The 25,879-nt window shown below is 43.3% G+C and overlaps 1 protein-coding gene across 1 annotated transcript in view; it reads left to right on the top strand.

Annotated features, from left to right (window-relative positions):
• Positions 1-25,879, top strand: part of RYR3 (ryanodine receptor 3) — a 1,295,770-nt gene that overhangs the window by 952,023 nt on the left and 317,868 nt on the right. Inside the window, 5 exon segments of the mRNA XM_063948019.1 lie at positions 925-974; positions 2,767-2,827; positions 7,638-7,876; positions 17,006-17,087; positions 25,575-25,705. Of these exon segments, the coding sequence (XP_063804089.1) occupies positions 925-974; positions 2,767-2,827; positions 7,638-7,876; positions 17,006-17,087; positions 25,575-25,705 (563 nt within the window).

Raw genomic sequence — 25,879 nt, 5'->3', positions numbered from 1 at the left:
GCACTTGTATATCTGTGTGCATGACGGAGTATGGATCTTTATACAAAGCACAACGGAACTTGCCGTGAATTAAAGCTGCGTCGCTGCATTGTAGAACTTTGTATGGAGATTCAGACTCCGTTGCACAAAGATATACAAGTGCCGCATCACATTGTGACTAAAATTCACACTCCAGCTAAACAAATACTTGTGCGAAAGTGGAGTCTCAGGGTATCTGTTGCACTGGGAAGGGGTGTTTGGCGCGACTTCAGAAGCAGTTTATGAGGACACATCTGTATGTTTCAGTCATTTTAGTATCTCTGTGTCATTGCTGTTTGTATAAATCATTCCTCCCAACTGTCACAATTTTAAAAGGGGAATAGTTTGACCAAAATTGGGCATTTGTGGATGGGTCTGAGTGGATTAGTAGTAGGTCTTATTATGTTCTCATTTCGCATGTCTACGTGTTGGGAGGTATGTATATATTATATATCACTATTCCTGTTTGAAATGGTGAAGTACATAGATGTTCTGTAAAGCCTTGGTTACTGCAGTACTTTACCAAAATGGCAAATCTATTGTAATGATAGAATATTGTCTCATTGTGACATAATAGATTTAGTAATGTAAGACCATAATGTGTACACCAATTTCATTATTCAGCGTGTAAATGGGAGCTACCTTTCTACTTTCAAGTCTTTATCACTAGAGGCCTTTCTGACTATCCATATATTGTACTACATGTGCTCTTAGTGTTTGCCAAAGTCCTATCCCTGTATATGGCTGCTCCAATTAGGGAATCAATAATGTATTGCTGAATGTGCCAGTAAGTAGGACTTTTGCATGTACATGTCTTACCAATTTCCGCTGTATTCTTTGCATCTTTTTTCCTAACTTGTTGCCGTTTTTCTCTCATTTCCTCTGTACTTTTCCCTGTCAATTCAGTCTGTTCTGCAAACTGGCAGCTCTTGTCAGACATAGGATCTCACTGTTTGGTAAGTCATTCTGAGCTAGGTCAGGCAAGGGACTAGTAGCAAGGGTTGTCTATGCTGAATAATGCATGGAGTAGCACTTAACATGATTTCTGTGTTGTGTGAAAGATAACATTATAAAGATCTTTAAATATATATAAATTAAATGAGACACAAGTTCACATTGGTTTTCTGTAATTGGTTAGCTATCCTTCCTACAGGACACTTTAAGACATCAGGAGATTATGTCACTTTTAAAGATATCAGTACTATAATTGTTTACCTTTAACTTCCGAATGGGCAATATTTGGTATCCTACCCGAAGGCACTCGAGTAGCACAGGATGTTCAGAAACGGTTGATAATTCTAGCAGCTGTAGCGAAAAAATGTATTCTTCAAGTGTGAATACAGCCTACGACCCCTCCGCTTTCTCTCATTGTAGGAAAACTTTTTCATGTTTTTAGAATGAAATGGTTGGAGGCCTTATTACAAATGGAGAGGTTTACTGAAATATTTTCTGAGACATGGGAAAGTTACATAGATACCCTCTCCCACTCAATTAAGGAGCAGGTTTGGAAGTGTTTTAGGAATACGCTACGGTATGAGATGCGTGTATATGGCCAAGACACCCCCTCCACCCCCCCCTATTTTCCTTAGTGATAATTAGCTCATGGTTGATATATGTCTTGGTGACATAATATTTCTTTTACACAATGTGGTGGGAAGATAGAAGACATGGATCTGGGTTCACCACATTGTATTAGTCTACTGTCTTGATTGACACCATTGTGGAACATAATACATACTCCTGGTGTGTGTTATACTGTATTCATATTGCAAGGACTGATTTGTTATTATATATATGTATTTGTCATGCTTCAATAAAGAAAATTTTAAATGAAAAAAATAAATCAATGTCAGGACAGTAGATAAAATTATTCAGACGCATCCGCCTCCACTATTTCATCTGTCCACTGATGTCTTCCTTTCGTCCAACTGCATGTGGAAGCCGTTCCCACCCACTGTTCTTCTGTCCACCTCTGTCGTCATAAGTACTGTATCTGGATTACACTAGCCCCGTGCCTCTGTGCAGACTAAAACAAACGCCCAAGCTCTGTCCGCACGTTGTGTATGAGCAAGGGGGTCGTCTGAAATGCCAGTGCGATTTAATTTACCGCTCAGAAAGGCCCATCTCACAGAGACAAGCTGTATGTACTAGCAATCTCCAGCTGTGTGCAGAGACCTGATCTGGTGCATGTGCAGAAGCTTTCTGGCGTTGGCAAATGTGCAGAATGCACAGTATCCTGAAACCTGCACGACCCATTCACATTGAGACTTGAGTGCGACTCCCTTTGCCCCCCTTGTTTCTCTAAACTGTGAAGTTCCCAGCATGCCCAACTTGTTGTTTACAGCAATATAGAAACCCACAGTCTGCCAGAGTCAGCTTTAAAGACAGCTGTTCATGCAGTTGAGGCTTTTGTTAAACGAATACGGTACTCCACAAAATAATATCTAAAAACTAGAAGCAATCTATTTTTTTTACATACAGTAGTTTAATTTATTTGGCAAAATCACAGTTAATGAGTTACTAAGTAATTAAGTGATAAACTGTCCTATAGCAACCAAACCCTTTTGTAACATTGTCACAGTTGTGTACGTTTCATATCCTTTCTAATACTGCATGTCACCTGAGTCTATTGTCACATGTATCAAACACAAGAATGACACGGTAGCAAGTGCAAACACATTTAATTAACATGATGTATTGACAATACTTATATGCCTTAAGATATTTACTCTGGTCCCTTTACTTCAGGAAGTGACTCTGCCACCATGGTGAGCTGCCTGCACATTCTGGCTCAGACTCTTGACACACGGTACTTGCTATGATTTGTTTTATTCTAGTCTGCTCTGCTATTGTACTCTGTTTAACACTGTTTTTTTTCTGTTCAAATTACTCAGAGGTTAGAGAGTAATTAACATTCTTTTTGCAATAAATGATAAATTGACCAAAAACATTCTCTATGCAACTTAATGGTATTAGAAATCCAATCGTACAAGTTATGTACAGCTGGGGGTCTGAACTCTGGCCCTCACCTGCCACCAGCAGGTCATGTTTTGGGGGTTTCTTTAATCATGCTCAGGTGAGTTACTGTATGTTGTTAGGTCAGTAACTATCCCAGTTGCTTTCACAGAGAGACATCCTCTAAACGTGGCCTGTTGGGAAAGTTGGGGTTTGAGAATCACTAGGGAAATTTGGGAAAGTACCAGTGAGCATAAATGAGGTACACTTGCTTGTTCCATATTAGAATATTACTGGTATTTTTTATTGATGTGGGAAGTAGCACAATGCCCTGCAGTGTGGGACAGCAAGGAAAACATGGCATGCATAAAACAGGGATATGCAATATAGACAAAATACTATTAGACATGGAAAAAGCGTGAAGACATGGCCCTGCAAATTACAGATTTTAAACGAGCTGTGATATTGATTCAGTGTGGTGATTGTGACAATAGTTAGGCTGTATCTGTAGGATACAGTAGGTGGGAGTAGGTTAATCTCTTATAAAGGGGTAGGCAGTGGCAAACGCAGGATTTCTAAAGGGGGGTTTCCAAATGCAATCCACAATCTCCCACTCGGCAGAACATACAGCTTTAATATTTAACACTAGATAGTCTATAGCAGTGGTTCTCAACCACGGTCCTCAAGTACCCCCAACAGTTCATGTTTTCCAGGTCTCCTCACAGGATAGCAAGTGAAATAATTTGCTCCACCTGTGAGTCTTTTAAAATGTGTCAGTGAGTAATGAATATACCTGTTCAACTGCTAGGTGACCTGGAAAACATTAACTGTTGGGGGTACTTGAGGACCGAGGTTGGGAACCACTGGTCTATAGTATAGACTGTGTCAAACATATTTAAATAATATAAATAAGTAGCCAGGAAAAGGTTAAATATACTATAATAAATAAATATACATATATATAATAGAACCAGTACTGCACTTTCTAAGCACACATTCTCCCACCTCATGGTAAGGCACCTGTCTCTTCTTCCTGGTAGCTACTCTCTGGTCCAGGTCACTGATTGAGGACTCAGATCCACACACACACACCGCAATTTGGTAGAAGAAGCTGCTACCACTGGACACTTACAGGAACTATGCCCTGTCCCTTAAACTGAATGATGTGATGGCAGCTCTAGTAATCATATATACCATTGCTATTGTCATAATTTGAGCCACTTGCCAAGAGGAGGGGGATTTCTGGGCAACCGCAAACCTCCCCTGCGTTTGGCTATGGTAGCTTTTCAGGGAGTATATTGTAGGGAATTCCTTAAGTGGGCAGTGGTATGGGAAAAGTCTTGTAGGCAGGATGAGAGGAGGTTATCTGTTTATCAGAGGTGAAACACAAGTTTTAGGTAGATCTACGGTAAGGGAGATTATGTCAAGTTGAGAATCGAGATGAATGAATAAGTGGTATTGTTGAGGGCTTTGGCCCTCATTCCGAGTTGTTCGCTCGCTAGCTGCTTTTAGCAGCATTGCACACGCTAAGCCGCCGCCCTCTGGGAGTGTATCTTAGCTTAGCAGAATTGCAAACGAAAGATTAGCAGAATTGCGAATAGAAATTTCTTAGCAGTTTCTGAGTAGCTCCAGACTTACTCCTACATTGCGATCAGTTCAGTCAGTTTCGTTCCTGGTTTGACGTCACAAACACACCCAGCGTTCGCCCAGACACTCCCCCGTTTCTCCAGACACTCCCCCGTTTCTCCAGACACTCCCCCGTTTCTCCAGACACTCCCCCGTTTCTCCAGACACTCCCGCGTTTTTCCCAGAAACGCCAGCGTTTTTTCGCACACTCCCAGAAAACGGCCAGTTTCCGCCCAGAAACACCCACTTCCTGTCAATCACAGTATGATCACCAGAACGATGAAAACTCCTCATAATGCCGTGAGTAAAATACCTAACTTTTGTGTAAAATAACTAAGCGCATGCGCTCTGCGAACCTTGCGCATGCGCAGTAAGCGACTAATCGCAATATAGCAAAAATCGGCAACGAGCGAACAACTCGGAATGACCCCCTTTGTAAGTGATGGTACCGCTTTGAATGCGGTTTTGGAGAACAAAGAGACAATGCAGAGCAGTGACAGAAGACGGTCTGTCTTGCCATAGGATTTAAGACAGATCAAAGCAGGAATAAATGGGGAGGGAAATGACCAATAGGAGAAGGATAAGAGAAGGTTAAAGTAGTAGAGGAGAAGATGAGAGGGTGGATAAGTTTTGATTGCATCATGGTTAAGAAAAAGGCGCGCCCTCGTACTCTAGTGTTTGGAATGCGCAGGTGACAGGACTGGATGTGAAGAATCAAGCAGAGTTCAGTGTGACACAGTCAGTGGTCTTGGGAGACTGAGGAAATTGTGGTGTTGATGGTGAGGGAGATTTAACAGGAGATCCAAATTCCACATGGATGTTGTTAATTCCATGACATTGTTCAAGAGATGAGAGATTGATTTGGGTATTGTCAGCTTAGAGGTTTTACTGGAGACTGAATTAGTTTAACAAGAGAAGAAGTGTACAGTGATAATAACAGAAGATTGAGAGTAGAGCTTTGTGGGATCCCGACAACAGAGGCTGGAGGATGTGCATAACTAGAGACAATGAAAGAATAGTTGGGTTATTGTGACGTAAACCAGGAAAAGGCAGTGTTATGAAGTGATGTTGAGTGAATGGTATGCAGGAAAAGAAGGTGATCAAGCAGCATAGTGGTATAGGAGGAGTATGGAGAAATTGCTGTTAGATTTTTGCTTTAAGTAGATAATCACTTTTTTGAGGGTTGACTTCTTAGGATGTTGGGAACTAAAGCCCAATAGCACAGAGCCGAGCAGAGAGTCAGAGTAGAGAAATTGAGACAAGTTAGTCTTTCAATAAGTTTGCAGGCAAAGGGGTAGAGAAAAATTAGGTAGTAGCTGGACTGAGATGATGGCTAGAGAGGTATTTTATTTGGGATTGATAAAATAAAGAAGGATTGAAATGCACATGTTGAAAAGGTACACAACAGGTGAGCATGCATTGGTAGGGAGCAGAGAAGTTGGTACTAAATAGTAATGAAGAGATGGAATAGATGATAGCTGTAAAAACTACATCCATGGATGCTGGGGAGAATATATTCAGGGTGGACTGTAAGAAAATGGTGGTGTATGCAAGGAAGCTGTCAAAGTTGGGGTCAGTCTGGTCTTAGATGCAGTTCAAAATCATGGACTACAGTATGTAGAAGGAAGTTGGAGTTGTTACAGGTATCCAGAGAAATGAGTTGGGGGTAGCAAAAGAGGCATTGGGGATTAAAAGACTTGGGGGGGGGGGGGGGGGGGGGGACACACATAATGCTGGTATAAGGAATTTGGAGTGAAATGTGGTGATGGTGAGTTAGAGAAATGAAGACACTGTCAGTTGGGCTATGTGGCACAAGGTGGTACATTCTCTACAACAGAGATTGCAATGGCAATAGTAGTCGAGTTCAATAGGTCCAACAGCAGAATATACAGTATATGGTAATTTAATTATCATTAAACATGTGTTTATGGTCCCTTTATATGGAAAATCTCAGGTTTTCAATCTTTGATTTTCTGTGGGTCTGAATTCTTGGAAAAGAAAAGTTAGTTACATTTCCATTGGTAAAGAAGCCATACTGACCAATTTCATCTGGGAGATGTTTATCTACTTTCTAACTTAGAGCCTGATTCGGTATGGATCACGTCAGCGATGTGATCGCATACTGACAATATTCTAATGAGTGCGTGTGCGCAGTGCCCGATCTGCGCGTGTGTGGGCTGGGCAATGCGTTCACATTGCATAGATGCAAATGCCTCTTCCGCATTTGCAGGTTGGCGACGCGGCATTGCGGGGGCATGGCACCGAAAATGGGGGCAGGTCCGGGCCATTTTTGTGGCGGCCGATTTACATCATGCGCGCCCACTGCGACAGGTAAGATGGCCGCACTGCGCCTGCCTTTGCAGCCAGACTGTGCAGACAGGGGCATCACTTTTTTTGCGGGGACAGTGATGCAATTGCAGTTGAATTGCGATCGCATCGCTGGCGGCTATAAGTATGCTGGGCACCCTTGCCCTGTGCTGGGCCGCCTCCAGCATGTGATCGTTGGCTAAACTGCAACTGAAGCTGAATAGGGTTAGTGCAGAAACATTTCATTAACAGACTATACCAATTAAAAATGTAAGCCTTCATTAATTCAGCAAAAAAGTAATTGCTAAATTTGGGAGAAGACACACAAATCCCAGGAAACCGTAGTAAAAATAAACTGAATAAGTTCTCATGTATATACACATGTACAAATTATCTGCAAAAGCAGCAGAAGGCGTCTTGGTGATTGTGTGATCAGCTGCTGCATCCGAAGGTGTTGACAAAATCAAATTTTGTTCTTGGTGAACAGGGTTTAAAAAAAAGAAGAAGCACGTGTAATGTGTACTGTTAAAGCTGCAGGCGCAAAGAAACAGGGGAAGCTTCTCAAACTTTGAACAGAAATAAATTACAGAAATTAAATATATATCCAATGTACCACAAGTGACAGTAATTTATTAACAGCACATAAAAATAAAAAGTAGAACGCTACCTGATTGCTTTGTTATCAATAACCTATGTATTGATGTGTGTGTGTGTTTCTCCTGCTGGTTTAGCACAGTGATGAAGTCTGGTTCTGAGCTGGTAAAGGCTGGAGTTCGTGCTTTCTTTGAAAACGCTGCAGAAGATTTGGAAAAAACATTGGAAAATCTAAAGTTGGGGAAATTTACTCACTCAAGGACTCAGATGAAGGGAGTCTCTCAGAATATTAACTACACAACTGTGGCTCTCCTTCCGATCCTGACTTCCATCTTTGAACACGTGGCTCGTCACCAGTTTGGTGTTGATTTGCTATGTATGTTTAATAATTTTTTTCAATCTTGGCTTTATCCAAAACAAAGGGGGTCATTCCGAGTTGTTCGCTCTGTAAATTTTTTCGCATCGCAGCGATTTTCCGCTTAGTGCGCATGCGCAATGTCCGCACTGCGACTGCACCAAGTAAATTTGCTATGCAGTTAGGAATTTTACTCACAGTTTTTTCTTCGTTCTGGTGATCGGAGTGTGATTGACAGGAAGTGGGTGTTTCTGGGCGGAAACTGGCCGTTTTATGGGTGTGTGCGAAAAAACGCTACCGTTTCTGGGAAAAACGCGGGAGTGGCTGGAGAAACGGAGGAGTGTCTGGGCGAACGCTGGGTGTGTTTATGACGTCAAACCAGGAACGACAAGCACTGAACTGATCGCAGATGCCGAGTAAGTCTCGAGCTACTCAGAAACTGCACAGAGATGTCTTTTCGCTATATTGCAAATCTTTCGTTCGCAATTTTAAGAAGCTAAGATTCACTCCCAGTAGACGGCGGCTTAGCGTGTGTAAAGCTGCTAAAAGCAGCTTGCGAGCGAACAACTCGGAATGACCCCCAAAGTAATTACAGCTATTCACATCATGCATATATTGCTTTCAGCATGATAATGTTATGTTGTAATGCAAGTGTACAGTATATTGGCTTACTCTGAATTCTGGTAGAATTTTCTTTTTCTTTTTTGTTTTAACTTGGGGCATTTCTGAAGAAAATATTTGTTTCTAGACAAATAGCAATCTGGATTAAGCATGATAAACTATGACAATACTTTAGTATTAGAACAAATTTAGTATCAAGAAAGAGATAGATACTGTAGTACAAGCTCCATATCACACGGATAGTGGAATGGATACGGGGGGGGGGGGTATATTCAATTAAAGTCTGATCCATTCCGACATGTATTTGTCGGAATGGATCCGACAACCCCTATTCAAATCTCATCTTAATTCGACTTTTTCTAGTCGAATTGAGATGATGGACGCAGAGGAGGAGAGGGGGGACAGCCGCCGGCAGCCAGAGGAGATCAGCGCTACAGTAGTGCTGCAGGAGGATGTCACATAGCTGCCCGACCTCATGGCAGTGTCCACCCGGCTCCAGCAAGCTTGCTGGAGCCGGGTGGATGCTGCCGTGAGCGGCGCGGGTGTGTGTCATCCTGCTGCAGCGCTGTGTTGTAGCGCTGATCTCCTCTGGCTGCCCGCGGCAGTCCCCCGTCTCTCTGCAGCTCCCCCCCCCCTCTCCTCCTCTAGGTCCGCATCTCAGTCCGACATCTTTTGATGTCCCCGTTTTCGACACAAGCACGTGGATCGGCAGCTATTCCGCCGAGCCACGTGCTTTTCGACAAGTCTAATTTTTCAACTTGTCACAAATATTGAATAGGTTGGAACCCCTTCCGACCTAAAAAAAAGTCGAAAACTGCCGTCTTTTCGACAGACGGCAGTTTTCGACTTCAATTGAATATACCCCGGGATGTAGTTATGTGACCGGCGGTCAGAATACCTCCCCCTACATCCCGCCTCCTCACAATCTCGATGGTCGGCGTGCCTACCAACAGAATAATCCCTTGTAGCGCCGTAACATAAAATTAGTAATCCTTAACATTTATTTTAGACAATTAGCAGGGATATTGGCTGGTCTCAGACATTCACAGAGGCTCAGACAGATGTTTCATGCAAAACGTTTATTGTTTTAAAAGAAAAGAAACCCAGCAATAACAGCAGCACAGAAGGACACACGAGGGTAGAACAAAGGAGCATGTGGGAACAATAATGGTGGTAAGGGGCAGTGGCAAGCTAGGTATGCTATTTAGGTAAAGGAAACATGGCTAACATCTCTATCAGCTCTGTCTATAAATGACGGCTCATAGGAATCAATCAACAGAGTTCCCAGATATGTCAGGGGAACTCTAGGTGAGAGATTTTAGTTTGTATAGTTCCAGGGCCTTATTGACAAAAGATTAGGTAAAAAACCCTGTAAATACAATTAGTAAGTTGCATTTCTGTTTTTCCTTATTTTTTCACCTGTGCACAGTATCAGTCCTTCATAAAGTATGTATGTGTGTTTGTTTGCAAGACATTTTAATGTTTCATAAGATTTGCACAATATCATTCTCAGTCCAGGCAGGCACTGGACTCATGGTCAGGGTTATGTTGCTTGTACTGTGAACCTTGTTCTTGTGTTAATGCCGCTGTACAGTAATATATAAATATATCCAGTGGCGCTTACACACTATGTTATGTACCATAGACTGATTCAAACACCAGGGAAAATGTATTCGAAGACAATTAACTTATCGGCTTGTTTTTGAAAAAACTATATAGAGCTAGAGCCAGCATGTTATACTGTGCTGTACAAACTGCAAGAAAAGTGTTACATTTTATACTTACAATGTGTGGAGTAGGAACAGTCAATGAAAAAGAATGTGAGGTCCAGTGTTTGCTAGAGGGTAATGTAATAGGTTCCGTGTTTGCAAAAGTGCAGATTGTTCAGTGATTTTTCAACCGAATTTAAAGCTGTGATTTATTATTATTTTTTTATACAGGTATATAGGCAAAATCATCAGGATTTGTCTATAAAAAGAATCACAATTGTAAAATCTCCAAAACAATCTGCACATTTTACATATTTACCCACTCTCCCAGAGGGTCCGAGAGGCTCTCCAGTTTTCAGGTAGTCCCCTGGGCCCCTGAAGAATGGGTGGATCCTCCCACATGCCATCCACTTCCAAGTGAAGTGGTGTGGGAAGATAACACCTGGAATCACGGGTCTGTAGGGAGGCAGTGGGGCAGGGGCGCTTTAAGAGAGGAGGAGGCCCGTGTTCAGCCTCCTCCGTCGGGCCCCCTCCTCTCTGCCCGGAGAGCTGTAGAGTCTGAGCACTAGAGGGCTCAGACTCTACTGCGCATGTGCAGATCTCCGGGAAAATGGCACGCTGAGCCATTTTCACGGTGTTTTAACAGCGCTGCGAATACCGGCGTTGGACTCCGGTGGGGTGAGTATTTTAAAAATGGGTGCGGTGGGGGCCCCCTCTGGACTCACGGGCCTGTTTGCACCGCACACACTGCACCCATTATAGAAACGCCAGTGGGGTGGAGCCAGTACGAAGAGCCCCCCGGAGTGGTCATCCACATCTCCTCTCTGTTCATCTCCTGGAGAGGTGAAAAGGCTTGGAATGGTGAAAAGGAATGACATTTGCAGACTTGGAACCTGATATATTCCCCTCTTTTCACTTACTGTAGTTCAATCAGGACTGGAAGACGGGGCAAGTTATATCCCAGTGATCTCATTTACCAGTGCCGCCTCCACTGATGTCGTCAGCACTGGCTCCGGCCCCCACCCGCGATGGCATCCCGGGTCGGGAAGCCAATTTGAAAGGGTCCAATGCGAGTCGCACCCGAGGAAGACCTGTTTCCAATTCCCGGGTGCGACACGGCATTGAGATGTGAAAGCGGTATTAGAGATTTAACTTCAATGTGTTCTAAATTTTAGTAGTCCTAGTAATAAGTCCGGTAATATTTATTATTATATACTGGTTCTGTTGTCTGCAAATATAAATTTAGATAACGGTCTGATATGGGGAAGGGAGCAAAACCAAAAAAGCAAGTAACTTTATATCTGGAACAAGCCATGTTGCAATGTAAGGGGTATTAATATATTTATTGCATTTACATGCAGTGTAAATACTGGCAGCTTATGCATGTAGCCCACAAATACTGGAAAGCTTTATATTTACAAAACAATTTAGATCTGAGTTAGGACACGCCTCTTTCATATAAGTCTCTGCACATATTACATATGCCCCTGCAGTACAACATGGTTTTGCCAGGATGCAAAGTTACTTAAGTGCTCTTTATTGTTTAGCTCCCAACTCAGAATCAGTCCCACAATGAGCCCAACAAATGAAACCGTAATTATAAAAAAATTGGCTGTAAATATAAACACAACAAAAAAAATGTCATAATTACAGTACAACTAAAAGGTGACCTTTCCTAACCTGTAGTTATTTATGTGTAGTGACATCCAGAGAACACATATGAGGTATACAAAATAATCTCCAGGTAATCACTAGTATATATGGGCGCATTTATATAAACCTAAAGCATTGCTGGAAGTAGGCTTGCACTGTATATTAAAGATAGTGGTGGATCCCCCAATGAGACCCTGCAGCATGTTTGATGCAAGAAATACATGAAAAATGTGCATGTACAGTATACTGCAACACAGAGCCGGCCCTAGGCATAGGGAAACTAGGCAAATGATATGCGGAATGCCTATATTCTGTGTGTGACTGCTGCTGTATCTGCATACGAAATGCTACGTTACAGTGTATTCCTGGAAATCACTGTAATGTAGCATTTCGTATGCAGATACAGTCGCACACAGAATATACTGTAGGCATGCCACTTATCATTTTAATCAGCAGAAGCTGCTTGTCAGTAGCGGATCTTGCCACGGGCAATCAGGACTTTTGCCCGGGGCGCCGCCTTCCGGAGGGCGCCGCACCAGGGCAAGATCCGCTGCTGCTGTGCCCCCCGCTGCCGCTGTAAAGGGAAACTAGACGCGTACGCGTCTAGTTTCCCTTCGTGGAGAGGACCTTTGCTGTGCGGTGCGCGATGATGTCATCGCGCACCGCACAATATTTCAGTCTGTACAGGGGGCGTAAATGACCATGCCCCCTGTACGAAGCCATGCCCCCTATTGCCGCCCGGGGCGCACAGAGCCCCAGAACCGGCCCTGCTGCTTGTGCATCCTAGCCACATGGTAATGCAAATCAGATGCATTTTCATCAAAACAGGCGCCCAATGTTAACAGAGCTGCCAGCTGACTCTCGCCAGGCATCTCCTGCTGCATGGCGTATTGAGGCAAGATGTATGAGGACATATCTGTATTCAAACAGAGGCAGAGGTCACAGTGTTAGTGGCCATGTGAGTGCTGTGTGCGGGTGGGGTGGTTGTGCATTAGAGTTCAGCATATGTGTAAGGGGCATTATGTATGTCATGTATAAATGCATTAATAATGTGCAGCAAATGTGTAAGTACGTGTGTCATTATGTGTATAAGTGCACATTAAATTAAGGGGCATTAAATGTATAAGGGCATTAATAAAGGATGACATAATGTGTAATGCGCATTATGTTTATAAGGACATTAATAATGTGTGTCATATGTGTAAGGGGCATTACTGTGTGATATTTAGTGTATGAATGCATAACTAATGTGTGGCATTATGTGTATAAGGTGCTCTACTGTGTGGCGTAACGTATAGAAAGGGCACTACTGTGTGGTCTAATGTGAATAAAGAGCAATATGGTGTGGTGCAATGTGTACAAGGAGCAATTCAGTGTGATGTAGTGTGAATAAAGGGCTCTACTTTGAGGAGTAAAGTAAAGTGATACTACTGTGTGATGTAACATGAATTAGGGACACTATCACATGATAAAATGTGAATAAAGTTGCACTACTGTGTGGCATAATTTGAGTTGGGGGGCACTATTGTGTGTACACGCCCGCCCAGTTCATGACGTCAGTCCCCGACGGATCGGGCAGTGTGTATACACAGCACACCGCCCGATCCGTCCATAGATATATCTGCCGATCAGTTGATCGGCAGATATATTTTCCAGTGTGTACCCACCTTTATATTTGGGTGGGTTATTTTGTTTCTGTGCAGGGTAAATACTGGCTGCTTTATTTTTACACTGCAATTTAGATTTCAGTTTGAATACACCTCACCCAAATCTAACTCTCTCTGCACATGTTATATCTGTCCCCCCTGCAGTGCACATGGGGGGTAATTCCAAGTTGATCGCAGCAGGAAAATTTTTAGCAGTTGGGCAAAACCATGTGCACTGCAGGGTGGGGGGGGGAGATATAACATTTGCAGAGAGAGTTAGATTTGGGTGGGTTATTTTGTTTCTGTGCAGGGTAAATACTGGCTGCTTTATTTTTACACTGCAAAATAGATTGCAGATTGAACACACCACACCCAAATCTAACTCTCTCTGCACATGTTAAATCTGCCTCCCCTGCAGTGCACATGGTTTTGCCCAACTGCTAAAAAATTTCCTGCTGCGATCAACTTGGAATTACCCCCATGGTTTTGCCCAATTGCTAACAAATTTGCTGCTGCGATCAACTCAGAATTAGGCCCTATAACTGATTTTCAAATACTGCCAGTGCCAAATGCAAAATGCGGAATCACAGGCCACAACAATCCGAGCTTATGTGCTCGTGAACAGGACTTCAGTTTTTGTATAAATTATTTGTAAAAGTGCAGATATGTAAAACTTAGAGCTGTTTAGGTCAGAATAAATGTGTTGTAAAGTTAATCCATCTGTACAAGTATGAGATGCCCTGCACACCATATCTGTCCCTGCAATATTTTATCAGGGTTACAAATATGTTTCAGATAAAAATAAAAAGTAAAAGCAGTCCTGTGAGAAAAACATGACAGTTCATGTGCTTTCTGAGGTGACACAGTTTTCTTCAGAGCCAGATTAAGACAGGGGCACACACATTAGGGGCCCCCACACCCTGTGTTTTGAATTGTAGAAGTCTTCCTTCGGCGGCTCAGCTGTTCAGTAATAGTGTCCGCCGTGGAGCTACTGCACAGTCAGTCTTGCGGGTCAGGAAAATCCCACGAGATAGTGACTACAAGCTGCTGGTGCTGGTGGTCTGTGCTCCCTCCTGCCCTGTAAGTGATGGTTTGTGTGTGTGTGTGTGTGTGTGTGTGTGTGTGTGTGTGTGTGTGTGTGTGTGTGTATGTTTGCACGCGGCCGGGGAGGGGGGGGGCACACTTTGCCAGCAATTGTAGTAGTAGCGGGGTCCCCCACAATCTATGTTGCCCTCGGCCCCCACCACCCTTAATCCAGCATCCAGCCCTGGTTTCCTTAAAGAAACACCAAAGCTAAGAAAATTATATACTGTACTGTATATGAAACGGCACATTTTCCTCTGTCAGTTATATCCAATGCATTATTGCATTAAATCTTCTGGTTTGTCTTCTTATGCGTCTTCTGTATTCAGAAGCTGATTGGGTTAGAAGGAACTTTAAGGCAATTAAGGAGCATCTATTAATTCCTCACTGAAAGCCACCAAGTTAAATGTGCAGGAGTAAAATGCGTCCAAAAAAGAGCCAATTACATGTGTTTGCTTAACTGTTTGCATCTCAAGATGCATCCAGCTATGCAACAGTTACAGTGCATCCGGAAAGTATTCACAGCACTTCACTTTTTCCACATTTTGTTATTTTACAGCCTTATTCCAAGATGGAATAAATTCATTTTTTCCCTAAAAATTCTACACACAATACCCCATAATGACAACGTGAAAAAAGTTTTTTGAGCTTTTTGCAAATTTATTCAAAATAAAAAAACTAAGAAATCACATGTACATAAGTATTCACAGCCTTTGCTCAATGCTTTGTTGATGAAACTTTGGCAGCAATTACAGCCTCAAATCTTTTTGAATATGATGCCACAAGCTTGGCACACCTGACTTTGGGCAGTTTTGCCCATTCCTCTTTGCAGCACCTCTCAAGCTCCATCAGGTTGGATGGGAAGCGTCGGTGCACAGCCATTTTCAGATCTCTCCAGAGATGTTCAATCGGATTCCAAGTCTGGGCTCTGGCTGCGCCACTAGAAGGACATTCACAGAGTTGTCCTGAAGCTACTCCTTTGATATCTTGGCTGTGTGCTTAGGGTCATTGTCCTGCTGAAAGATGAACCGTCACCCCAGTCTGAGGTCAAGAGCATTCTGGAGCAGGTTTTCAGTCAGGATGTCTCTGTACATTGCTGCATTCATCTTTCCGTCTATCCTGACTAGTCTCCCAGTTCATGCCACTGAAAAACATCCCCACAGCATGATGCTGCCACCACCATGCTTCACTGTAGGGATGGTATTGGCCTGGTGATGAGCGGTGCCTGGTTTCCCCCAAACATGACACCTGGCATTCACGCCAAAGAGTTCAATCTTTGTCTCATCAGACCAGAGAATTTTGTTTCTTATGGTCTGAGAGTCCTTCAGGTGCATTTTGGCAAACTCCAGATGGGCTGCCATGTGCTTTTTACTAAGTAGTGGCTTCCATCTGGCCACTCTACCATACGGACCTGATTGGTGGATTGTTGCAGAGATGGTTGTCCTTCTGGAAGGTTCTCCTCTCTCCACAGAGGAATGCTGTAGCTCTGACAGTGTGACCATCTGGTTCTTGGTCACCTCCCTGACTAGGGCCCTTTAACCCCAATCACTCAGTTTAGACAGCTGGCCAGCTCTAGGAAGAGTCCTGGTGGTTCTGAACTTCTTCCATTTACAGATGATGGAGGCCACTGTGCTCATTGGGACCTTCAAAGCAGCAGATTTGTGCCTCGAGACAATCCTGTCTCGGAGGTGTACAGACAATTCCTTTGACTTGGTTAGTGCCCAGACATGCACTGTCAAGTGTGGGACCTTATAAAGACAGGTGTGTGCTTTTCCAAATAATGTCCAATCAACTGAATTTACCACAGGTGGACTCCAATTATGCTGTAGGAACATCTCAAGGATTATCAGTGGAAACAGCATGAGCTTAATTTTGAGCTTCGTGACAAAGGCTGTGAATACTTATGTACATGTGATTTCTTAGTTTTTTATTTTTAATACATTAGCAAATATCTCCTAAAACCTTTTTTCACGTTGTCATTATGGAATATTGTGTGTAGAAGTTGGAGGGGAAAATGAATTTATCCCGTTTTGGAATAAGGCTGTAACATAACAAAATGTGGAAAAAGTGAAGTGCAGTGAATACTTTCTGGATGCACTGTATATGCGAGCTATTATTAAAAAGGTAACTCTATTGTGCACGTACTTGTTATGTTTTAGCCAACAGTGAATCTATGTGTAAGAATGAAACTCTACTGTCACTCCTGATAGTCATAAATGGTGTCTGACCATGGGTAGCAGTAAGAAATGTGTGGCAGTTCAGATAAAGAAAGCACCTATATGAAACAAAGCAGGAAATCGACATTTGTTATGTGAGATTGGGCCACATACTTGTCGGTAGACACTAGCAATACTCTTGAGATTCTTTTTATGTGATCAATACTGTATATGGTAACTAATGAATAAGGAGCAGTAAATGTTGTCCCTATTTTCCTCCAGTGGATGATGTGCAAGTGTCCTGCTACCGGATCCTCTGCAGCCTCTACTCCCTTGGAACAGGAAAAAACATCTATGTTGAAAGGTAATATACTATACAAGTTTGATTATAGCAATATAACTATCTAGCCTGAGTTTGGCTCTATATTTAATGATATTATCAGCAAGTAAATCTGTAGGTCAAATGGCTGTTGTTGGAAATTAAAGAGTCAGTCGAATGCTTGGTAAAAAGGTTCTAATGAGTAGCAAAATAGTGTGGTGGAGTATTTAATAGGGGCTGAGAACCTGGAGGGTTGGATTAGTACATCTTGCCCCGCTAATCCTTATTTGCGATTAATATTGGTGAGAAAACCTGCCGTCACCATTACTTGGCGGTAATTCAGAGTTGATCGCAGCAGCAAATTTGTTAGCAGTTGGGCAAAACCATGTGCACTGCAGGGAGGGCAGATATAACATTTGCAGAGAGAGTTAGATGTGGGTGGGTTATTTTGTTTCTGTGCAGGGTAAATACTGGCTGCTTTATTTTTACACTGCAATTTAGATTTCAGCTTGAACACACCCTGCCCAAATCTAACTCTCTCTGCACATGTTATATCTGCCCCCCCCCCCTTGCTTTGCACATAGTTTTGCCCAACTGCTAACAAATTTGATGCTGCGATCAACTCAGAATTAGGCCCCTTGTCATAAGATGAACTTACATTTTGATAGTTGCTGTCCACAGGGGCCTTTGACTCATGCCAAACATACAGTACTTTAGCAATGATTACAACTCTCATAAAGTTTTGTATAACATGCATACTGTGGAAAATAAGTTACCAAGATGCCAAAAAAAATAATGTACCATGCCAGCACCTGGGATAAAAGTAAAAGCAGATATATGTGGTCAGTCATTTGCTAATGAAGTAACGGTTTGATGTATGAACTTTTTATAGAGGTGCATTTGACAGCACAATGTTACTGCATCAGTGTGACCGGAATCAGAGCTGCCGCCAGAAATTGTAGTGCCCAGTACCCATAAAAAGGACTGGGTCCTCACCACTCTTTTGTAACAGCCCTTTTGTGCCACCCCCTGCCTAAATTGCAGCGGTGGACCGTTCATAGGCCCTCATTCCGAGTTGTTCGCTCGTTATTTCTCTTCGCATCGGTGCGATTTTCCGCTAACTGCGCAATGTTCGCACTGCGGCTGCGTCAAATAAATTTGCTAAGAAGTTTGGTATTTTACTCACGGCATTACAAGGCTTTTTCTTCGTTCTGGTGATTGACAGGAAGTGGGTGTTTCTGGGCGGAAATTGACCGTTTTATGGGTGTGTGTGAAAAAACGCTGCCGTTTCTGGGAAAAACGCGGGAGTGGCTGGAGAAACAGGGGAGTGTCTGGGCGAACGCTGGGTGTGTTTGTGACGTCAAACCAGGAACGAAACTGACTGAACTGATCGCAGTGGCAGAGTAAGTGTCGAGCTACTCAGAAACTGCTAAGAAATTTCTATTCGCAATTTTGAGAATCTTTCGTTCGCAATTCTGCTAAGCTAAGATTCACTCCCAGTAGGCGGCGGCTTAGCGTGTGCAATGCTGCTAAAAGCAGCTTGCGAGCGAACAACTCGGAATGAGGGCCATAGTATTTATTTATTTATTTATTTTTTTAAATCACTTTCTCCAAAGGGTGTTGAGAAGAATGTGCATATGAATGCAGAATTAGTAATTGGGGCATACACACAATCCTACTTGCACCACAATCAAGCAAGGATGTCCGCTTACCAATGAGACAAAACAGTTCTGGTCACATGGTCACCGCCAGTTACTTCCATGAAACTCCCATTTCACGGAAAGCACGGTCCATCTATGTATGAATGGATGGATCAATCAATCTGTTAGCATGCTGAAATTCTCCAGATGCATCTGTATCTGCAGATAAGTGTGCCCTTTGGCTGAGAATATTGTCCATTCAAGAGGAATAAATGAAAAGAGAACTACACACAGTCACTTACCTTACGAAGGCTGTCACATCCTGCTCTGAAGTATCAGTCAAACTCTACTGCTGCTCTGCCGCTGGACTTCTATTGGAAACGGACTGCCCCCTTCTGATTATGCTGTCCAGCTCAGCATATGGTATCGCACTACATCAGTGAAGTAGAGGACAAGTCCTGATGTCATATTGTGACTGATAACCATACAGGGATCAGATCACACAATAACCCATACCCACCACCCCGCTGAAAATCTATGCCATGGACCACTCCCACCAGAGCACTGGAAAACCTGGTGCTCTTACAAGTGTACTGCCTGTACACGCCCGCCCAATTGCAGCCCTGACCGGAGTCTCATATTACCACCTGCTGATGTTGTGAAACAATACTTCTTCCTCTGTGCATTCACCCTTCTTGTCACTGTCACTAATACACAAGTGATCAAGTCACTGCCTCTAACAATATTGATCAGACTGATTTTCTAAAACACTATATGATGCTTTAAACTTACTGATAACAAATTGGTTACAGGATGTTTTATTTATATCCACTATAGAACTGTGCACATTCTAGATGAGCAGACGATAAAAATTAAATACAACCATAAAATCACATATGAACATACTCTCCCAGTCAGGGGCATATTTAGATCTTTGTTGGGCCCCACAGCAACATTCATTTTGAAGGAACCCTCAACCCAGTACTTCTAGAGAGACCCCTCTCTCTGCTCCTTAGCAGTTGTTTGTTTTATGGCCCTTAGTAGGGTTCAGTGTGATTTGCCGATGGACATGATTCCGGCTGTCAGTATACCTTCAGATACTTTCAGAATCCCAACAGACCCCTATTAATGCCCCTAACCCCCTTACCTTTTCCCTACCCTAACCCTCCCTTGTCGGTGCCTAACCCTAACCCTCCCCGGTGGTGGCTAACCCTAACCCTCCCCGCTTGGTGCCTAACCCTGCTGCCTAAACCTAACCTCCCAGCGCGTCCCGCTGTGAGAATGATCAGGATGCTGGCTGTCAGTATTCTAACACCGGCATCCCAAGCGGCATCGGTATATTGACCGCCGGGATCCCATATAAGCTAACTGCTTCCCCTTAGTAGTGGCCTTTATCATATTATGCCACAAAGTGCCTCTAGTTCATAATATGCCTCATTACAGTGTAGCCCCAATTTCTAAATGCTGCAGTGTCCCCAGGAACTCCCTAATGCAATCACTCCACGTGGAAAATGAGTTACATGATATGTCTTTATAATCAGATAACTGCCTCTTCATGCCGACTGTGTGTGGCCCAACAGTGGGCACAGCATCCACACCAAGTCCCCAATACTGCTGCCTGCAAAGTCTACCGTCACTGTGGTGCATTCCCTCCACAGCACTGCTCCACAATAGCCAATGGCATTCCCTACATCACTCTGCCACATCTGGCATTTTGGGAGAGGAGGGTCCCAGACACCTATACAGTGCTTGTGGCTTTCATAGTAATGGCAATCCACTATATTTACCCACCTGTTCTCGTAATGACTGGGAGAATGACAAGTTTTGGGGAGTTCTCCTGGGGTCCTAAAGCACCAACAGTACCCCGTCCTACTTGTTTTATAAAGTGGCTGGGTTTTGGGGTGTGACTTGGCCATGCATGGTTAAACAGCAGCTAGCTGTAGCTCCCGCACTTCATCCTGCATAACTCCTGTTTCCCTGGTGGTATTGGGCTGAAAATTGTTCCGTTTGTACCCCAAATTTTCTGGGAAACGGGGGTAAAAACATCCGCTTTGTTGGCCTACTGGAGAGGCTGGGACGCTCTGCTCCTGAGAAATTTCTGTGTGACTGGCTGACTCAGCTGTTTAATCGAGACGTGTTCAGCCCCCAATTCGCTGTGGAACGTGCTCATTGTCTCCCGTCTCAATTTCCTCCTCCTAGTGCCCCGACTAGGACTTTTATTGCTCACTTCCTACATTTTAAGGATCTGGACACTGTCCTGCGTCTGTCCCACACTGGAGGTCCACTGAAGTTTGAGAATAATTTTATGGGGTGTATTCAATTAATTAGACAAGTCGGAAAAACATAATTTTCCGACTTTTTTAGGTGGAATTTGGCCGTTCTTCCGACTTTTTGGAAACCATGTGGATCGGAGGATTAGCCGCGGATCCATGTATTTTGTCGGATTTGTGGTTTTTAGCACGTTTTCAATAATGTTGATTCGACTTAAAAAAAAAGTTGGATCTGTATTGTCGGAAACGGGCAGAAACCTGTTGTAAATGCCCTATATTCTATCTACGGCCCCCTCTCTTCCTCCATCATCACCTAGAATTTGTCTGTATGGTTTAGATTTAGAGGAGACACATTCCCTAGAGCTTTACCGCTATACTTTATGCCTTACCACCATGACTAAGGTTATTGTGGCGAGGTCTTGATTTGCCCCTAATCCCCCTGACCCTTATAAGTGGAGAGCCTTAGTATGTGATGTGGCTAAACATGAAAGACATCTATTTAACAGCTGCAACTCTATGTCTAAGTTCAACGATAAGTGGGATAGATGTGTGTTTCCAGGTTGGGTAGGGAAGAGGGCTCATCGATGGACTCCTGGACTATCTGTATTATTACAGTGTTCAGACTATGGTGGTGGGTCTCCTTGCCGGCTTTCAACACCTTGTTAACACCTCGTCTGTTCCTGTGTTTTCTCTAAATTGTAGTTGCACATTTGTTGTTTTTCTTGACGGATGATTTATTTGTGTTACGGTTTGTCTCTGCGGACCTTGTAGTACATGTAACTGGTTTCTAGCTGCAGTGCACTTTTTGCATTGTGTTCTGTGTACAGGTAATTTGCTGATGACGACATGGTTGTTGTTTTCCTTTGTTTTCTATTGTTTACTAAAAAAATAATAATAAAAAATACCGGATTTTAAAAAAGTGTGTAGGTCATCCTCATGTCACTGTGCAATGCCATGATTTGCAGCACTTAAACCACGCCACCTGCATTTCAGGGGAATTATCGAAAACGTTGACATGTATTATTGAAGCATTTCAATATTCCATGTTCCCCTTGTTGTGTAGGTCTGTTATGCTTATTTCTAATTTTTTCGGAAGTGTTTTTATTGCTGATTTGAGGATATGTCGTTTGAAAACACTCACACCGTATCTTTCCTGTAAGGACAATAATGTTTTGATGATTACAGAATTGAGAGCTGGCACCCGGGAGAGTATAACAATGACGTGTAGTTAGGGGAGATTCTGAAGATTTACAATTAACCTCTGTTGCCTTACGGGGTTGCATCTTATTAGCAAAGCATCACACTAGAGAAAAAGAGAGAGATTTTTAGTAACACTTTCTCTCTGTGCACCCAGGAGAAGGGAAGTGATATATTTTCCCTGCAAATTTCACCCGACAAAGCATTTATTGTATGATTCTGTCCTGACTATTGTTGCTGGCTGAATAGAGATTGAATTTGTTAAGAATTGTTTTCGGTATTAAAGGACTAGTTGGTAAATTGACAATTTCCAAGGATACAAAAGCTCGCTGGGGAGTCTGTGCTCTGCAGGGTATATCCTAAGTACAGTAATTGTATTTAGCTTGCAAAACCTTAATAAATAAATGACTGTGGATCACAATGCAGTCTGTGCCCTGCATGTCTGTCTTATTTTCTATATAATCAGAATCAAGTGCTTACTTCTATGCAGCGGGGATGCATCTGATTCTCAGTGTCCTCGCCTCTGAGTACAGGACAGGCATCCAATACTCTGACACATCCTGTTTTCCTTAGACAGTACTTACTATAGATTAAGTACAGGAAGCAGGCTCTGTCCGGTAGTGATGCTGACTGCTTTCATTGCTCAGGAAAAGGCTTCCACAAAGCACAATGTCAAAACCCTAGCTGACAAGCAGAAGATTCTGTGTTATGAGTCTTTTACTTCTCAATATTCCAAGGCTCCACTTATTTATCCTAAACCCTTTAACTCCATTGCTTGTGTTTTTACATAACGCTGCTACAAAGGCTGTAATATTGCACATTCTGCCACTTTATGCACACAGACAGCGTGGCAGTGGAGAAAATCCCATCTGGATAAATTGCTTGTCTGTAGAAATGTCAGTTGTCTGAATGTTCCCCCCCCCCCACCACCTTTATTGAGGCCGACATGTAGCAACTAAATTGCCTGTCAAAAAGAACAGACAGCAAGCTGTGAGATAGCCAATCAATGCAACGTTCCAGCAGCTTAATTCAGACAACAGGGAAGAAAGCCAACGGGAACAGAACATAAATACCTCGAGCTGATTAATTGGGTTTTCTATCTCTGTATCATTCTTGCCACACGGACAGAACAAAAGATTTTACTTCAGAGCTGCTGATGGAATGAGTTAACCATAAGTACCGATATCCACTGTGTAATCAATTAAGGTGTCAGCTGTGGTTATGCAGAAGTATTATGGGAGGTGGAACCCACAGTAATTTACTGTACAACACATTTGTATGTAGTAATGTGAGGGTTCATGTTCAGCATGCCCGTTAGTCTTTATTCTACTCTGCTGATGCCATGGAACAGTTTGTAATGATTTGTATTGATAATGCTTGCTATATCATACTCGCTTACATTTTGGTCCTCTGCTCTGGAAGATGCTGGAGGGGTTGAGCTAAGGGACAAATGCAAGGATGAAAGCATTTCCATCTCTCACTTCTGTGCTATGATGCTGCTTGCAATTAATCGTGTCACAAAGGCCCCGCCCACTTTAGGAGAAAGTGATTGCCTGAGAAAATAGAATGCCTCTGATGAAGTGAAGTGCTCATGTTCCCTTCCTCTAAATGAAAGTATTTGAGTATATATTGGTCTGTTCTGTAATTATAATAATGTGCTATTTTGTGTACACTATACTGAATTTTTTCATACATTGAATTTATTATACAGAAGATGTGGTCAGGGCCACCATAAAAACTTCAGAGCTTCGATATTTTAATGGGCATGGTACGGTCAGTCAGAGTATAGCCACACCCTATTGTAGACATTGGGATCCAATATAGATTCTATTCCCCCATAAAGCTAAATGGGGTATTACCACACATGACCACATCATTTTAGGTACATGGGGGGTCATTCTGACCCGATCGCTCGCTGCGGTTTCTTGCATTAATCGGGTCGGAACTGCGCCGGCGCCGTCGTTGCCTAGCGATCGCCTCTGAGGCAGAGGCGGTCGCTGGGCAGGAGGTGGCTGGACGGCGGCGTTAAGCCGCCGTTTAGGAGGTGTGGCCGGACTGCTGGAGGGGGCGGGCAGCGGCGGCTGCGTGACGTCACACGCAGCCGGTGCGGGCCGGGGAGCGACGAGTTGTTCCCGGCTAGCACGCTAAAGGTATGTAGGAATGGCGGACAGGTAGGGTATTGTCAGTTGCCTTCTTCTGTGAACATCCAGTTAATGTGAATGGAAAGATTATAGGGGAAGGTCATGACACTCAGACTGTAGTTTAAAAAGGCTGATTTGAGCAGCTAACATGTACACCTGTACTAGAATCCAGCAACAGGAGACCAACCAAATCATTGAATCCAGAGCCATATTAACATATAGGCACACCCGGGCAGCTGCCCAGGGCCCCGCAATTCTAGGGGCCTTCGGGCAGGTGCGGGTTGTGGTCACACAATCAGAGCAGCGAGGCAGCATTCCCTACCCGCCTCCCAGCCTGCAGCCAGTCAGAGAGGGGCTGTCAGCATGCTGATTGGCAGATGGCTGGAACTATCCACCAATCAGAGTATAGAAGAATGTAGAGAGAAGGTGTGGAACTGCTGGATGGGCAAGTTATGATTTTTTTTAAATTAGTATCCTGTGAATGTGTGCAAAGGGGCCCCAGTGCATTGTTTTGTCCAGGACTTACTATGCTGTTAAGACAGCCCTGATTGTCCCACCACATAATAGGTAAGTATGCTTTTGTATACTGTATTCTCTTTATCAGTTCCTCCCAATTTTGGGGGTAAAATTGGCCTTTCTTAATAACATGTATTATCTGAAGAATGTAAAAACACTTGAGGTCTGATTCTGAGTGGTATGCAAAGTGGTTGCAGTTTTGGGAATCCAGATTTACTACCTTAAGGGCCCTAGACACTTGCCGATAGCGATGATCGATATTAACGATATCGTTCAAAAATGAATGATAAACCGTTCATATCGGTCATTGTGTATGCATCAGCGGTGAATGATGTGCAGCCCTGCGAACGTTCATCGTCGATCTATCCTTGTTTATACATGCAAGTCAATTTGGACGATATAGATGTATGTACTGTCATATCGTCCAAAGTGGCCATCCATATCGTCAAGTGTGTAGGCAAAAATCATTGGCGGAAAAAATTGACCATCGATGATATCAGTGGTCTCTAAAATCGCCCAGTGTGTAGGGTCCTTTATGCTAGTGTGAGCATCCTTAGGGCTTCACGCGGACTGGTAGTCTGATCTCTTGTGTGTGACACAAGGTTGCCACATGGAAAAACACATTTTCACAAAAAGCATCCGCGGCAATATACAGAGCTGCTTCCAGCTCAGAATCTTGCCTTTAGTCAATGATGAGTATTATTTTTTTTTGTTATACTTCTGATATTTTCCAAGGCAGCTACAAACAGTAATCCTTTACTCCTACAGGCAGCGACCAGCCCTGGGAGAATGTTTGGCAGCGCTGGCCGGAGCTATTCCTGTGGCTTTTCTTGAACCATCACTAAACCACAACAATCCACTCTCTGTTTTCAACACTAAATCTCCCAGAGAGAGAGCCAGTAAGTACTCACTCAAGTCAGGTGGCCCATCTTCTAGGATAATCTTTGTCTCCTTTGAATGTAGCACGTTTTATTCAGCTACAGTACTGTACAGGTGACAAAGGCAGTGTATAATACTACTACTACTACTATACTTTAGAATATTTCTCTAACGTCCTAGTGGATGCTGGGGAC

Source organism: Pseudophryne corroboree, chromosome 12, assembly GCF_028390025.1.
Source record: "Pseudophryne corroboree isolate aPseCor3 chromosome 12, aPseCor3.hap2, whole genome shotgun sequence".
Taxonomy (NCBI): domain Eukaryota; kingdom Metazoa; phylum Chordata; class Amphibia; order Anura; family Myobatrachidae; genus Pseudophryne; species Pseudophryne corroboree.
Note: the sequence above shows the minus strand (reverse complement) of the source record. Positions and strands in the feature narration are given on the sequence as shown.